Here is a 17,545-nt window from a genome sequence, read left to right on the forward strand (position 1 = left end):
GTTGTTTAACAAACATAAAAAACAATTTTGTAAAAGCTAGAATTAACTTGGATTGTGATAAGAGTCAAGTCAACCGAAATTCTTACGTTCACAACTTCACACAAGCCAAGTCAGATTTTAAAAAAAATCGGAATCTTAAGAAAACAGACTTAAGTCAAGTCAATAACGGTATTCCATTAAATATAATGCGAATTATCTAAATTACAAGTTTGTGATATAGAAAGCAAAATCCCGATCACTTGCTGTAAATTCCGCCAAAATATAAATGCATAGAACGAGCAAAATTTTCATGTCTATGGTTTATGGACCATATGTCGCCATGTCGGCAGTTGTTGATAACATGCAATCCAACCCCTTCAAAATGAATTAGTAAGTTATTGACCAAGATTACCTTGATTTTACTCAAGCAGGTTGGTAGACATTATTGCCCTTTCCCATATTTGATCATGTTCGGCTGTAGTCGGTAAAACTGATAAATTTATTTGAATTAGAAGAACTGTTCATTTCAAAAACGATAGATGACGTAAATGTTATGTCACAATGACTGAAACGACTTATCACATGTGCGATATTTACAGAAAATTTATTATCAGCAATTAACACCATGCCTGCTGAAACTAATTTCTTGAAAAGCACGCGGTCACAACTGAAGTAAACGTATTGTAGTAACTGCTGTGTTCCTCCCACAGTGAGTGTTAGACACGTGTTATAAACTTATAACACGAAACATCTGCTAAATGCGGTGTAATTTTATTGGCCTTTTATGGTAACTTGCCACTGTTAACTGCTATTAACGGAACATTTATGTTTTCATGCACTTTCTTTTATTGCGCTGTCTTTGAGGCGTTGACAAAGTCACTTAGATAGCTTTGAAAGAAAAGGATACCTTGAATTACGCGAAACTGCAACCACTTTGATAACTACCGTTATACTGTAGTGATAATCCAATTTTATGTAAACTATTTTAATTACAAGTAATCACAGAACTATTAGAGCTTACTAATTATTCCCCCAATATTTGGTGGTTGTGGGCAAATAAACAAAGAAACGCGGTACGTCTTTGCTTCGGTTCATAACAATCAAAACATTCACGCCTTGCTCGCAATACTTGCAAGTTCGGTGTGGGCTGCATAGAACGAGTGATGCGCTGCCCTAGAAATCTTGCGCAGTTTACTGGTTGTGCCTGAAAATAACGGAACTGGACTGTGGTGATTACGGGCAATGACGGTATCATACTGCACAATGGCGGTCACTTAGCAGGAAAATCAAAAAACACAAATGGGATATTTACAAGGGAGCGTAACGTGAAGGATATCAAACATCATCAGCTGTCAAATAAACCAATAACGTGATGTAGTGAAAATGTTATAGATAAGTAAATGTACAAACAAATAAACACAGACCAAGCGAAGGGGAAACATCATATAACAATGAAAAAGAGTAGTTTTTACCAAAGTTTTAAAATATCCCGTCCAAACTCAATGATAGCATACGTATACAGTACTTTAATTATAGCCTTTTCCGGGACCAGTTAAACTACTTTGAGTTACCGGTATCCAAAATTTTGCGTTAAGCGAAGCTAAGCTAAGCGATATAGCATTCATTATAATCGTTTTTCTTAACATTTCTATAAGTCTCAGATAACTTGGACATAGCTCATCATGAATTTAAATTTTATGTTTTCATTTCAAAGCAAGAGTCTATCTCCAACATTTCCACACGGACACGACGTACGTGAATACCGATCACATACTTTATTGAATTAACTTCAAAAGAAACTGTGTTGAGAAATTGACATCAGATACAACCAAGTTCGTCAATATAGCCTATATAAAAATAACAGAACTTACACAATTAGAAATCTCACGATTTGTGCATTTATGTACAAAAAGCAGCTGCTAAAACACGTCAAAAACTTTTCTAAAGGCAGCATGACCAAGAAATAATAACTCATAAAAATTCAATTTTGTTTTTACATATTTCATGTTTTTTTTATAAACTTAGCTGATTTCACATTGTATTTTCAGTTACTTATAATAACATCAGGATGTTGCAATGAGGACAGCCGAATAAACATTAAAATACCACAAATAAAACTCGTTTTGTAACAACCACTTAGTCCATTTTGTCTGCTGCTTCTGCTTCATCTTTCTTATCGCTGATTAGGTCATTGTTTATTGTTGAGGAACTTTCCGCTTTATCCTCTCTCCGCACAACAACTTCTTTTTCTACTTCCTCCGGAGCAGGAAGGGACAAGAAAGGAGCTGAAATCCGGAGCACGCCATTCTCGTTCAAACTTGATGTTACGTCATCAGGTCTGACATCATCAGGCAAAACGATCGATTGATGATACTGTCGACGAGTGTAGGATTCAAATCCGTCTTTGCCCGATTTTTCCTCATTTTCCGCTTCCACGACCAGTTTTTGTCCAATCGTTTTTACTTTGACGTCATTTGGTTGAAATCCTTTCAAGTTGAAATCATGTTTGAATATCTTCTTGTCGTCGGAATCTGATGATTTGTCCTCATTTTTCTTTGCATCACTAGACAACGCCAAGCAAGATCCATTCAGAAAATTCTCAAGTTCCCGAAATGGATTGATTCTTCTTCTCATATGCGGATGGAAAAATATCGCTTCAGCACCATCATCTTCAAAAGGATACAAAGGGCGATATCTAGAACATTGCCAAGCTGGGTAGACAATACGAAGTGCCATTTCTTCTTTTCTGTCCAAAATATTGATCTTTATATAGTTCACTTAAGCAAGCTTTCGCTCTGAAGCTGAATATTGTTCGTTTTTGAACATATGATCGGTGAACCTTGTGACCTTTGGGAATGGTTTGACGTCATACATTCCTTTGATATGGATTTCCCAAACATTCCTTATCTAATTGACGGCGATCTATGAAGTTGACCGAAATGTAAGCGATCATGACGTAGGCTACATCTCAAGAAAATGCTCTGTCCTGAGAGCGAAGTCGAGACACACAAGTGTGACATGGTGGAAGAAGCAATCCGTGAGTTAGTATACCCTTCCTTCGTTTGGCTTACATTTTCGACAATTTTGAAGTGGTTAAAAGGAAATATTTTATAGAGACCTTTGCACCGAAAATGGGCTTTTTTAAGAAATTTTGGAAAAAACGACGTGGTTGATAAAGGATAAGTTGACATACGTTGATTTTGAGTTTTGTGAAGGACTCGGTGCAATTTAGGTGATGGAACCACACGGCCTGGAGAAATTTCCAAACTTCTGGGGCTACAAGGATCGGCTTTTTTCTTTAGGGAAAATTGCTACCTACAGGAATTCGGATCGATTCAGTAAATGGCCTCTGCATGGAAAGTTTGTCCGTTGGGGAGGAAAAGAAGAAAACTAATAGCAATGTTGTGAACTTGGCAGTAACCAGATACAAAGAAAAAATCAAATCTTTTTTAAAAAGCGTTTAATTAGCGGGCGCGTTTAAAATGAAAAGAAAACAGTGATGGTAACAAGTGTTCATGATTGTGGCAGAGTTGGATCAATTGTAATTTGTAATTGAGCTGAATGTAATTAGGCTAATTACATTTTTCATGTAATTGTAATTGTAATTAAAGCATTTTTATTTTGTGTAATTGTAATTTGATAAAATTTTTGCCTAATTACAATTTCAATTACATTGTTATTGAGACCTGACAAGCACAACATAAAATAGCCTAATTAAGCCTATTTACATATAGGTGTGCTATGCGTGCCTCGTTAACTAGATAATTCAGCCATGCTAAACTGTTTCCCATACTTCAGCAGCAACAGAAAACTCAGTAAATTACAATATAGTCTAAATCTTAATATTTCAAAAATGGATGAACAGCAAATAAACTCTTCCGAAACCTGTGCTGAACCATTTCCTACACCACTGTCAGAGTTTTTTAAATCTTTGACCAGTACTGAGGCTTGCTGCAACATTGTGGTACAAGTCAAGTCACCTCACTAACAACACAAGTCCAAGCCAAGTCGAGCAATTTGAATTATGTTCCAAATCAAGTCGAGTAAGTCACGTTCACCGAGTTAAGTCCAAGTCCATGTACCAACTACCAAGTCACAATTTACGATTTATTTTTTGCCATACGTAGAAACTAAGATACTCTGCAGCTTCTTAAATACTCGTAATTTAATTATAAACATAGTCTAAAACATTTAATTTCATTCATTTCTGACCCTTTTGCACATACCATACAGATTGTGTTGTATAATGGTTGTTTAACAAACATAAAAAACAATTTTGTAAAAGCTAGAATTAACTTGGATTGTGATAAGAGTCAAGTCAACCGAAATTCTTACGTTCACAACTTCACACAAGCCAAGTCAGATTTAAAAAAAAATCGGAATCTTAAGAAAACAGACTTAAGTCAAGTCAATAACGGTATTCCATTAAATATAATGCGAATTATCTAAATTACAAGTTTGTGATATAGAAAGCAAAATCCCGATCACTTGCTGTAAATTCCGCCAAAATATAAATGCATAGAACGAGCAAAATTTTCATGTCTATGGTTTATGGACCATATGTCGCCATGTCGGCAGTTGTTGATAACATGCAATCCAACCCCTTCAAAATGAATTAGTAAGTTATTGACCAAGATTACCTTGATTTTACTCAAGCAGGTTGGTAGACATTATTGCCCTTTCCCATATTTGATCATGTTCGGCTGTAGTCGGTAAAACTGATAAATTTATTTGAATTAGAAGAACTGTTCATTTCAAAAACGATAGATGACGTAAATGTTATGTCACAATGACTGAAACGACTTATCACATGTGCGATATTTACAGAAAATTTATTATCAGCAATTAACACCATGCCTGCTGAAACTAATTTCTTGAAAAGCACGCGGTCACAACTGAAGTAAACGTATTGTAGTAACTGCTGTGTTCCTCCCACAGTGAGTGTTAGACACGTGTTATAAACTTATAACACGAAACATCTGCTAAATGCGGTGTAATTTTATTGGCCTTTTATGGTAACTTGCCACTGTTAACTGCTATTAACGGAACATTTATGTTTTCATGCACTTTCTTTTATTGCGCTGTCTTTGAGGCGTTGACAAAGTCACTTAGATAGCTTTGAAAGAAAAGGATACCTTGAATTACGCGAAACTGCAACCACTTTGATAACTACCGTTATACTGTAGTGATAATCCAATTTTATGTAAACTATTTTAATTACAAGTAATCACAGAACTATTAGAGCTTACTAATTATTCCCCCAATATTTGGTGGTTGTGGGCAAATAAACAAAGAAACGCGGTACGTCTTTGCTTCGGTTCATAACAATCAAAACATTCACGCCTTGCTCGCAATACTTGCAAGTTCGGTGTGGGCTGCATAGAACGAGTGATGCGCTGCCCTAGAAATCTTGCGCAGTTTACTGGTTGTGCCTGAAAATAACGGAACTGGACTGTGGTGATTACGGGCAATGACGGTATCATACTGCACAATGGCGGTCACTTAGCAGGAAAATCAAAAAACACAAATGGGATATTTACAAGGGAGCGTAACGTGAAGGATATCAAACATCATCAGCTGTCAAATAAACCAATAACGTGATGTAGTGAAAATGTTATAGATAAGTAAATGTACAAACAAATAAACACAGACCAAGCGAAGGGGAAACATCATATAACAATGAAAAAGAGTAGTTTTTACCAAAGTTTTAAAATATCCCGTCCAAACTCAATGATAGCATACGTATACAGTACTTTAATTATAGCCTTTTCCGGGACCAGTTAAACTACTTTGAGTTACCGGTATCCAAAATTTTGCGTTAAGCGAAGCTAAGCTAAGCGATATAGCATTCATTATAATCGTTTTTCTTAACATTTCTATAAGTCTCAGATAACTTGGACATAGCTCATCATGAATTTAAATTTTATGTTTTCATTTCAAAGCAAGAGTCTATCTCCAACATTTCCACACGGACACGACGTACGTGAATACCGATCACATACTTTATTGAATTAACTTCAAAAGAAACTGTGTTGAGAAATTGACATCAGATACAACCAAGTTCGTCAATATAGCCTATATAAAAATAACAGAACTTACACAATTAGAAATCTCACGATTTGTGCATTTATGTACAAAAAGCAGCTGCTAAAACACGTCAAAAACTTTTCTAAAGGCAGCATGACCAAGAAATAATAACTCATAAAAATTCAATTTTGTTTTTACATATTTCATGTTTTTTTTATAAACTTAGCTGATTTCACATTGTATTTTCAGTTACTTATAATAACATCAGGATGTTGCAATGAGGACAGCCGAATAAACATTAAAATACCACAAATAAAACTCGTTTTGTAACAACCACTTAGTCCATTTTGTCTGCTGCTTCTGCTTCATCTTTCTTATCGCTGATTAGGTCATTGTTTATTGTTGAGGAACTTTCCGCTTTATCCTCTCTCCGCACAACAACTTCTTTTTCTACTTCCTCCGGAGCAGGAAGGGACAAGAAAGGAGCTGAAATCCGGAGCACGCCATTCTCGTTCAAACTTGATGTTACGTCATCAGGTCTGACATCATCAGGCAAAACGATCGATTGATGATACTGTCGACGAGTGTAGGATTCAAATCCGTCTTTGCCCGATTTTTCCTCATTTTCCGCTTCCACGACCAGTTTTTGTCCAATCGTTTTTACTTTGACGTCATTTGGTTGAAATCCTTTCAAGTTGAAATCATGTTTGAATATCTTCTTGTCGTCGGAATCTGATGATTTGTCCTCATTTTTCTTTGCATCACTAGACAACGCCAAGCAAGATCCATTCAGAAAATTCTCAAGTTCCCGAAATGGATTGATTCTTCTTCTCATATGCGGATGGAAAAATATCGCTTCAGCACCATCATCTTCAAAAGGATACAAAGGGCGATATCTAGAACATTGCCAAGCTGGGTAGACAATACGAAGTGCCATTTCTTCTTTTCTGTCCAAAATATTGATCTTTATATAGTTCACTTAAGCAAGCTTTCGCTCTGAAGCTGAATATTGTTCGTTTTTGAACATATGATCGGTGAACCTTGTGACCTTTGGGAATGGTTTGACGTCATACATTCCTTTGATATGGATTTCCCAAACATTCCTTATCTAATTGACGGCGATCTATGAAGTTGACCGAAATGTAAGCGATCATGACGTAGGCTACATCTCAAGAAAATGCTCTGTCCTGAGAGCGAAGTCGAGACACACAAGTGTGACATGGTGGAAGAAGCAATCCGTGAGTTAGTATACCCTTCCTTCGTTTGGCTTACATTTTCGACAATTTTGAAGTGGTTAAAAGGAAATATTTTATAGAGACCTTTGCACCGAAAATGGGCTTTTTTAAGAAATTTTGGAAAAAACGACGTGGTTGATAAAGGATAAGTTGACATACGTTGATTTTGAGTTTTGTGAAGGACTCGGTGCAATTTAGGTGATGGAACCACACGGCCTGGAGAAATTTCCAAACTTCTGGGGCTACAAGGATCGGCTTTTTTCTTTAGGGAAAATTGCTACCTACAGGAATTCGGATCGATTCAGTAAATGGCCTCTGCATGGAAAGTTTGTCCGTTGGGGAGGAAAAGAAGAAAACTAATAGCAATGTTGTGAACTTGGCAGTAACCAGATACAAAGAAAAAATCAAATCTTTTTTAAAAAGCGTTTAATTAGCGGGCGCGTTTAAAATGAAAAGAAAACAGTGATGGTAACAAGTGTTCATGATTGTGGCAGAGTTGGATCAATTGTAATTTGTAATTGAGCTGAATGTAATTAGGCTAATTACATTTTTCATGTAATTGTAATTGTAATTAAAGCATTTTTATTTTGTGTAATTGTAATTTGATAAAATTTTTGCCTAATTACAATTTCAATTACATTGTTATTGAGACCTGACAAGCACAACATAAAATAGCCTAATTAAGCCTATTTACATATAGGTGTGCTATGCGTGCCTCGTTAACTAGATAATTCAGCCATGCTAAACTGTTTCCCATACTTCAGCAGCAACAGAAAACTCAGTAAATTACAATATAGTCTAAATCTTAATATTTCAAAAATGGATGAACAGCAAATAAACTCTTCCGAAACCTGTGCTGAACCATTTCCTACACCACTGTCAGAGTTTTTTAAATCTTTGACCAGTACTGAGGCTTGCTGCAACATTGTGGTACAAGTCAAGTCACCTCACTAACAACACAAGTCCAAGCCAAGTCGAGCAATTTGAATTATGTTCCAAATCAAGTCGAGTAAGTCACGTTCACCGAGTTAAGTCCAAGTCCATGTACCAACTACCAAGTCACAATTTACGATTTATTTTTTGCCATACGTAGAAACTAAGATACTCTGCAGCTTCTTAAATACTCGTAATTTAATTATAAACATAGTCTAAAACATTTAATTTCATTCATTTCTGACCCTTTTGCACATACCATACAGATTGTGTTGTATAATGGTTGTTTAACAAACATAAAAAACAATTTTGTAAAAGCTAGAATTAACTTGGATTGTGATAAGAGTCAAGTCAACCGAAATTCTTACGTTCACAACTTCACACAAGCCAAGTCAGATTTTAAAAAAAATCGGAATCTTAAGAAAACAGACTTAAGTCAAGTCAATAACGGTATTCCATTAAATATAATGCGAATTATCTAAATTACAAGTTTGTGATATAGAAAGCAAAATCCCGATCACTTGCTGTAAATTCCGCCAAAATATAAATGCATAGAACGAGCAAAATTTTCATGTCTATGGTTTATGGACCATATGTCGCCATGTCGGCAGTTGTTGATAACATGCAATCCAACCCCTTCAAAATGAATTAGTAAGTTATTGACCAAGATTACCTTGATTTTACTCAAGCAGGTTGGTAGACATTATTGCCCTTTCCCATATTTGATCATGTTCGGCTGTAGTCGGTAAAACTGATAAATTTATTTGAATTAGAAGAACTGTTCATTTCAAAAACGATAGATGACGTAAATGTTATGTCACAATGACTGAAACGACTTATCACATGTGCGATATTTACAGAAAATTTATTATCAGCAATTAACACCATGCCTGCTGAAACTAATTTCTTGAAAAGCACGCGGTCACAACTGAAGTAAACGTATTGTAGTAACTGCTGTGTTCCTCCCACAGTGAGTGTTAGACACGTGTTATAAACTTATAACACGAAACATCTGCTAAATGCGGTGTAATTTTATTGGCCTTTTATGGTAACTTGCCACTGTTAACTGCTATTAACGGAACATTTATGTTTTCATGCACTTTCTTTTATTGCGCTGTCTTTGAGGCGTTGACAAAGTCACTTAGATAGCTTTGAAAGAAAAGGATACCTTGAATTACGCGAAACTGCAACCACTTTGATAACTACCGTTATACTGTAGTGATAATCCAATTTTATGTAAACTATTTTAATTACAAGTAATCACAGAACTATTAGAGCTTACTAATTATTCCCCCAATATTTGGTGGTTGTGGGCAAATAAACAAAGAAACGCGGTACGTCTTTGCTTCGGTTCATAACAATCAAAACATTCACGCCTTGCTCGCAATACTTGCAAGTTCGGTGTGGGCTGCATAGAACGAGTGATGCGCTGCCCTAGAAATCTTGCGCAGTTTACTGGTTGTGCCTGAAAATAACGGAACTGGACTGTGGTGATTACGGGCAATGACGGTATCATACTGCACAATGGCGGTCACTTAGCAGGAAAATCAAAAAACACAAATGGGATATTTACAAGGGAGCGTAACGTGAAGGATATCAAACATCATCAGCTGTCAAATAAACCAATAACGTGATGTAGTGAAAATGTTATAGATAAGTAAATGTACAAACAAATAAACACAGACCAAGCGAAGGGGAAACATCATATAACAATGAAAAAGAGTAGTTTTTACCAAAGTTTTAAAATATCCCGTCCAAACTCAATGATAGCATACGTATACAGTACTTTAATTATAGCCTTTTCCGGGACCAGTTAAACTACTTTGAGTTACCGGTATCCAAAATTTTGCGTTAAGCGAAGCTAAGCTAAGCGATATAGCATTCATTATAATCGTTTTTCTTAACATTTCTATAAGTCTCAGATAACTTGGACATAGCTCATCATGAATTTAAATTTTATGTTTTCATTTCAAAGCAAGAGTCTATCTCCAACATTTCCACACGGACACGACGTACGTGAATACCGATCACATACTTTATTGAATTAACTTCAAAAGAAACTGTGTTGAGAAATTGACATCAGATACAACCAAGTTCGTCAATATAGCCTATATAAAAATAACAGAACTTACACAATTAGAAATCTCACGATTTGTGCATTTATGTACAAAAAGCAGCTGCTAAAACACGTCAAAAACTTTTCTAAAGGCAGCATGACCAAGAAATAATAACTCATAAAAATTCAATTTTGTTTTTACATATTTCATGTTTTTTTTATAAACTTAGCTGATTTCACATTGTATTTTCAGTTACTTATAATAACATCAGGATGTTGCAATGAGGACAGCCGAATAAACATTAAAATACCACAAATAAAACTCGTTTTGTAACAACCACTTAGTCCATTTTGTCTGCTGCTTCTGCTTCATCTTTCTTATCGCTGATTAGGTCATTGTTTATTGTTGAGGAACTTTCCGCTTTATCCTCTCTCCGCACAACAACTTCTTTTTCTACTTCCTCCGGAGCAGGAAGGGACAAGAAAGGAGCTGAAATCCGGAGCACGCCATTCTCGTTCAAACTTGATGTTACGTCATCAGGTCTGACATCATCAGGCAAAACGATCGACTGATGATACTGTCGACGAGTGTAGGATTCAAATCCGTCTTTGCCCGATTTTTCCTCATTTTCCGCTTCCACGACCAGTTTTTGTCCAATCGTTTTTACTTTGACGTCATTTGGTTGAAATCCTTTCAAGTTGAAATCATGTTTGAATATCTTCTTGTCGTCGGAATCTGATGATTTGTCCTCATTTTTCTTTGCATCACTAGACAACGCCAAGCAAGATCCATTCAGAAAATTCTCAAGTTCCCGAAATGGATTGATTCTTCTTCTCATATGCGGATGGAAAAATATCGCTTCAGCACCATCATCTTCAAAAGGATACAAAGGGCGATATCTAGAACATTGCCAAGCTGGGTAGACAATACGAAGTGCCATTTCTTCTTTTCTGTCCAAAATATTGATCTTTATATAGTTCACTTAAGCAAGCTTTCGCTCTGAAGCTGAATATTGTTCGTTTTTGAAGTATGACAATCGTTGAATTTCAGTTGTGTTTTATACTGCTCCACCAATCGATCGTGAAGCTTTGAGAAAACGAGAGAATATTCGAGAGAATTGTAGAAAAGAAAAAACGCGCGTCACAGTGACGCAACGTGTTATACGGCGTTTCAAAGTTTATTTACATATCTAACACATGATTAGTTGTTTCTAATAAAAAGTAACATTTAATCTTTACATAAAAACTTTAAAAACTTATTATAAATTAATCTTTTAATATGTTTGATGCTGTTTGTTTTTAATTTCAAAAAAATTAGATAAATAAAAATTGATTATATCAACAAAAACGCTTTTATATACAAGCAATATATACAGTATGTGATTCATTCGGTAAAGTAAGATTATAAAATTCATATTTGAGACAAAATTATCGAACTCAATAAACAATATTTATTATCTTAATCTACAAAAATATATCTCAATTTGCTGAGTTTATTCAAGTTTGACAATAATTATTAGATAATATTTTTAAAAATGATTTGCCATGTAAATACTTTTGAGCCGCCGTATAAAACACGTCTGCGCGTTTTTTTTTCTGTTGATGTTTCTCGCGGTTTCTATCGCTCTCTCTAATATTCTGGACTTATCGAATTGGTCTGCAAATGGCCTGACCATCGTTCTGTGGACAACATTCGATATTTGCAATAAAATCGAAGTAAAACTTATCAGGAAACGAAAAATAAAATGGTTCTACGAATTGTTTATCCATCATGGCACTGTTCCAGATATCAACCGTTTTCATCTTTTGATTGTGACGACATCACGTTGTTCGCTTTTTATCCGAGATTTAGAAGACGAAGAAACGACCCGTTCCGTGAACTTGAAAATATCTTTGAAGAATATCGAAGTTGTTCATGTGACAAAAAAAGAAAATCATCAGATTCGAACGACAAGATGATATTTAAATACGATTTCAACTTGAAAGGATTTCAACCAAATGACGTCAAAGGAAGAACGGTTGGACAAAAATTGGTCGTGGAAGCGGAAAATGAGGAAACATCGGACAAAGACGGATTTGAATCCTACACTCGTCGACATTATCATCAGTCGATCGTTTTGCCTGATGACGTCAGACCTGATAACTTTCACTTCGATTTTGAACAAAAACAGTTAGAAAAACTAACGAATATTTCTGCTGTGGGCTACCACCGACAATTGGCATAAAGTCGGACTATAATGGTACTATACGGCAGTTACCAAATTTGCTTGTTTCGTACATTCAAAGCCATATTTTTTTCGGAACAATCTGAATGGCTTTGACATCGCCATCAAAGGCAACGCATTAGGAGAAAGCGTATTAAAACGAAAACTTTCTGTTAATACATTGATAAGTTTTTCACCCAGAGCCAATAAAATCACTATAGGTATATCATAAGTTTAGTATAGGACTATAGGTATATCATAAGTTATATAACAGCAACAGCTGTCCATTCTCGCAACAGAGGCAACGCAGCAGTCACTATAATATGTTTACTTTTGTTATGACCTTGCTTTTTAAGTACAGTTTCTGCAGCTATGGTGTCGATTACTTCTAATTAATTTGTATTTAGAACTTACTGTAAATTAAGTACACGAGATAAAGCCTTCCAGTCATTGTGACATCGCATTTACTTATACGTCATCCAACGTATTTTCAAGAACGTAATTGCCTATAATTCGAGTAAGTTTATCGGTTTTACCGACTACAACCCACCGTGCTGGCGTCGGGACCAAGCATGGGAACGGGCAATATGGTCCACCAACCTGCTTTATAAAAAGCGTGCGTTATCCCGGCCATTAACTTTCTAAGGAACTTCGAAGGGGTTGATCGCATATTGTCAACAACTGCCGGCCATGGACAGGAAATTTCTACTCGTTCTCTGTGTCTTTATCTTGGGGGAAACTAATGCAGGTATTTGGATGTTTTTTTTCTACCTCTCATTCATATAATTTTGTATTTTTGGTAAATTTTAATGGCAGCTAATAGAGACGGAAGCTCGTCAAAACGACTTTGCTTAAATCTAAAGTCACTAAAATTAACACCATAACAGACTTTACCTGTTTACAGATTCAATGAATTTTATCTTTTAATTTAATTGTTAAAAATTTTTATTTGTTTTCGGCCAGTGACGTTTACACAGCTGCTAAGCGCCAAATTTGCCAACTTCGGATAAATCAAAATAATTTGATCTGTCCCTTCAACTTAGAGTTAACGATCTGCCACCGCAGTTTATATGGAATTGCGTTGTACATAATCAAATCCGTATCTACAAATTCTTATGTATTACGATAACCATAAAATAATTTTCAGATGAGATTTGCTATGACGAATTAGGATGCTTCAGTGATGGATGGCCATTTGTAAGTGTACAAAGACCTATTCCATATCTACCATGGTCTCCTGGAAACATAAGCACAGCATTCTGGCTCTACACCAGGTCCCAATTGCATTATATGCTGCAGATTTATTTCTAAATTACAACAGATGAATCACCTATCTCAGTGGTTGCTTTCGACACATATATGCACCTTCTGTAATGATTTTTTCTTTTCCAGAAGAAACAAATATTTCTCACAGGAACTAAATTATAATGACGAGGAATCAATCACTCAGTCAAACTTTAAAGCTATAAAAGACACCAAATTTATAGTGCACGGTTTCATATCGGAAGGTTCTACCCGATAGGTGAAGGTATAATCTAAAATTGTGCGATTGTTATACAGAAACCTACAACTTAAGTTTGTAAAGTCACGAAAATTTTAGGCCATCAAGCTACTTTTAAATCTCATTCTAAATGCACTTTCGTATTAGAAATTGTGTCCCACGTAAACCGTTGTTCAGGCTTGAAATAACAAGCTCGCGCGTTGTCAAAAACTGATATATCACTCAATACCCCTTGCATGCATCATCATTTTTATTTGTGGTCATTGTGCGGTGGGATGAATTAAAAAATGCCAGTTGTTTGTTATGATTTTTGCGCAGGAATTAAAAAACGCTTTGCTTGATGCTGAAGATGTCAACATAATCGTAGTGAATTGGGAAAAAGGAGCAAACCCAAAATTCGACTACGGCCAAGCGTGTGCCAATACGAGAGTGGTGGGAGCACAACTTGCTTTGCTGATGGAAAAGCTGGAAGTAAATTACTGATGTTATATGCTGCTTGATATACTTGTTAACAAATAAGTATATTGTTTATATGACGTCGTGCTACCGCAATTTTTTTCGTTGTTCGCTCTAGACATATACCGGTGCCTTGCCAAGAAATTTCCATATTATGGGACATAGTCTCGGAGCACATATTGCCGGGTATGCTGGCGAAAGATTGTCAAGACTTGGTAGAATTACAGGTATAAGATGTCAATCGCTATCAGTAAAAATTGGTTATCCATCGCAGCCAGTTTACTTATGCACCGGACTTTAGGATTGGATCCTGCCGGACCTTTCTTTGAAGGAACGGAACCGGCTGTTCGACTTGATCCGAGTGACGCCCTTTTCGTGGACGCCATTCACACGGACGGGGACCCGATACTAAATCTAGGTTGGGGCACGTTGCAGCAAATGGGACACGCAGATTTCTACCCCAATGGTGGCAGGGACCAGCCCGGTTGTCCAGGAAACGAAGAGACAGACGGTAAGAAAGAATTTGCAAAACTTAAAAAAAATCTGCAGAAATATGAAGTTTTAGGCCCTATAGCTTATTTAAAATACAGGTTCAGAACTTTATATTGTATAAGGAGGGAATTTAAAGTTATATATACTTGTACAGTATAAGTTATAATAAAGTAAAATTGTTGATTAGGACCTTGGTGGAAGGTAACATGCAGCCACGGCCGAGCTTGTGACTTGATGATCGATTCAATTTCTAACCAAAACAAACCGATGATTGGGCACTCGTGCGTTGATTACGATGCATATTTAGCAGGAGAATGTGACATATGCTCAGGCGTTGGTTGTGCAGTGTTAGGGTGAGTTTGATAAATCGCGTAGCCTATACCTCCGAATTCAAGCTTATAACTTACAGCCTAATCCGTTCCTCATAGAGTTTGTTTAAGTTCTAAAATGTTCGACTTCCAAAGCAATTTTTCCTATGAAAACAACGTAAAGCTAATTGATTTGTTTATAGTTGTACTATAAATATCCTTGTCGGTTTTAAATAAACATATTTTAGGCAAGAAGGCTAAACTTAAGTAAATGCCTAACATACTCTCAACATCAACATTAATATTGCAATGCATCGTTAAATATAACCTATAAGAAGTTCGAAGAAAGAAAATACTAAAAATTACACCAATAAATCAATAAAGTAATACCGGATAAAAACGGTACATATAAACATTTAGTCGTTGATTACGTTCGAGTTTCAAGCCAAATCCGGCGTCTGAGACAATTTTTTCTCTAAAGAATTGTTCCGGTTTCGACTTGCTTACGTTTCGAGTTGTTCGAGTTCTGAGTTATATCACTCTATGTTCTTTAGTGTTGCATATACAATTATTTGCAGTACACTGTATTTGCAACTAAATCCTAATTTGTTGATAGAATGTTCTCTAACGTTGAGGAACAAGCGACTGTGTCGGTGAAATATTATCTAAAGACCAAAAGTGAAGCTCCGTTTTCTGAAGAAGAGAGTGTTTGAAGACTACCCGATTTTAATGCAAGTTATGCCATTTACTGCAGTAAATGTGTAATTAATGACGTACTCAAGGTGTATATTTCAAATAGTGTATACTGTATACTACAATACCGTAATACCGTAATTTGTGAATTCATTTCGTCGTTTAATCCCAAGTCTTACATATCATATACAGCAAGTGTAGCCATTTGCATTTTTTTCATGCAAAATGATACAGCAATAAAAATGTTTCGAGAAAATTATGATTCACTTTTTTTGGTAAAAGTCCAAATGCCCGTACACAGATGCATGACAGGTCTAACTGCATTTAAACCAAAATGTTGACTTAGATGCAGCTTCATGTTCTGACTGATGCCCGTGCTACAGTGGCACACAAATAATTTCTAATGACTACGTATAAGTTATTTAGGTTATATTGGGAGCTATTACATTCACAATATCATTGGGTTATGTGCGCTATGCTAACATTATTCGAATAGATTCTCCTAATGACCTAATCCTTTGAGATTCCAGTATTCCAAAACTAAACAAGTTATACTTCCTATTTAAAATACTTCAACTTAAAGACAAATTTATTGACGTACACAACATAACATAGATGTTTAGAAGCACATAAGAAAAAGACACATCATTGCCAAAACTGCATAAATATAATATGAAGGCAATAAAACAAAAAACAGAACCTGGTATAGCCTAATCGCCTATGTTAAAATCATCACATCATCAACATCATAATAAAAGAAACAATAGTGATGAATCAGGTATTTGTATCAAGTATGAATAGAATGTTTTTTTGTGGCCGGCAAGCAATAGGTATAATTAGCATACTTAACTGTATAACAAGATTACTTTGCGTTAAATAAGACACTGCCGACATCGTCAGTAATGAGTAAATGACATACCTTAACCAGGCAAATAAATCAGAGCTTCCGTCTTAGGTTTAGAAATTTTCATGCTACTTTAGCAGGATATAAGCTAAATTAACTAACTTAAGTATAAATACGGAAGTTAGGTTACAGTGCACCGAGTACAGTAATACTTCAGAACTCAAGTTTTCTGGGGAAATTCTGTGGCCGCACTCTAACCTGACCTAACGCCATTCGAAACGCAGCTACAGCGATGTTTTCAATGGAAAAATGTATAATTATCAGCAATTTTTGCATATATTAAAACAATTTTAGTTTTGAATTTTAGATTTCAGTATTGAAAATCTTAAAACGTTTATATTCTGTATAAATTAAAAAATCATTTACTAGATTTTTCTCTCCGAAAGTAGGCTATATGACTTTCGGGAGTCTGCATACGTATTTTGCTAGTTTGAAGACAAATTTGATTACCTTGGTAAAGTTTGCTGTGGAAAAATTGCTTTGGAACTCTAAACTTGTAAAATGAAACGAGCAGGAACAAATAAATTTCTAGTTTGGAGTTAAGACAAAGGTCGGAAAAAGACCTGCTTAGTACTTATAGCTAGTTTACTTTACGGAAGTTTCGGATCTTCACTTTTCAGCCGCACCATGGCCCAATACTTATTTCCTTGTTTTTATTGCAAAATTTAGCAGTTACTTTCAAACAGAACCAAGAAAACAGGTATGTAGAGGTGGAGAGTCGGTAACGGTACCGGTATTTGGCAAAAAATGTACCGAC

At 35.7% G+C, this 17,545-nt stretch overlaps 3 protein-coding genes across 4 annotated transcripts; 2 read left to right on the forward strand and 1 right to left on the reverse strand.

The window, feature by feature from the left end:
- Positions 1-1,731: 1,731 nt before the first annotated feature.
- Positions 1,732-2,788, reverse strand: LOC143459886 (uncharacterized). The gene has a single exon (XM_076957198.1). The coding sequence runs from the start codon at positions 2,713-2,715 to the stop codon at positions 2,116-2,118; it is 600 nt and encodes a 199-aa protein (XP_076813313.1). The 5' UTR covers positions 2,716-2,788; the 3' UTR covers positions 1,732-2,115.
- Positions 2,789-13,042: 10,254 nt separating this feature from the next.
- On the forward strand, positions 13,043-16,140 carry LOC143459737 (inactive pancreatic lipase-related protein 1-like). 2 transcript variants are annotated; one of them, XR_013117775.1, is made up of 8 exons: positions 13,043-13,182; positions 13,582-13,708; positions 13,827-13,962; positions 14,254-14,406; positions 14,510-14,618; positions 14,693-14,902; positions 15,071-15,236; positions 15,808-16,140. XR_013117775.1 is itself a non-coding variant. In XM_076956995.1 (3 exons), the coding sequence occupies exons 1-3, from the start codon at positions 13,125-13,127 to the stop codon at positions 13,954-13,956; spliced, it is 315 nt and encodes a 104-aa protein (XP_076813110.1). In that variant the 5' UTR covers positions 13,043-13,124; the 3' UTR covers positions 13,957-13,966. The 2 variants fall into 2 exon arrangements, 1 of the variants encoding a protein (XP_076813110.1); XM_076956995.1 differs by lacking the exons at positions 14,254-14,406; positions 14,510-14,618; positions 14,693-14,902; positions 15,071-15,236; positions 15,808-16,140 and having other exon boundaries at positions 13,827-13,966.
- Positions 14,239-15,904, forward strand: LOC143458919 (pancreatic triacylglycerol lipase-like). The gene is made up of 5 exons (XM_076955826.1): positions 14,239-14,406; positions 14,510-14,618; positions 14,666-14,902; positions 15,071-15,236; positions 15,808-15,904. The coding sequence occupies exons 1-5, from the start codon at positions 14,239-14,241 to the stop codon at positions 15,902-15,904; spliced, it is 777 nt and encodes a 258-aa protein (XP_076811941.1).
- Positions 16,141-17,545: the final 1,405 nt, after the last annotated feature.

The sequence above is a fragment of the Clavelina lepadiformis genome, chromosome 5, assembly GCF_947623445.1.
Source record: "Clavelina lepadiformis chromosome 5, kaClaLepa1.1, whole genome shotgun sequence".
NCBI lineage: Eukaryota > Metazoa > Chordata > Ascidiacea > Aplousobranchia > Clavelinidae > Clavelina > Clavelina lepadiformis.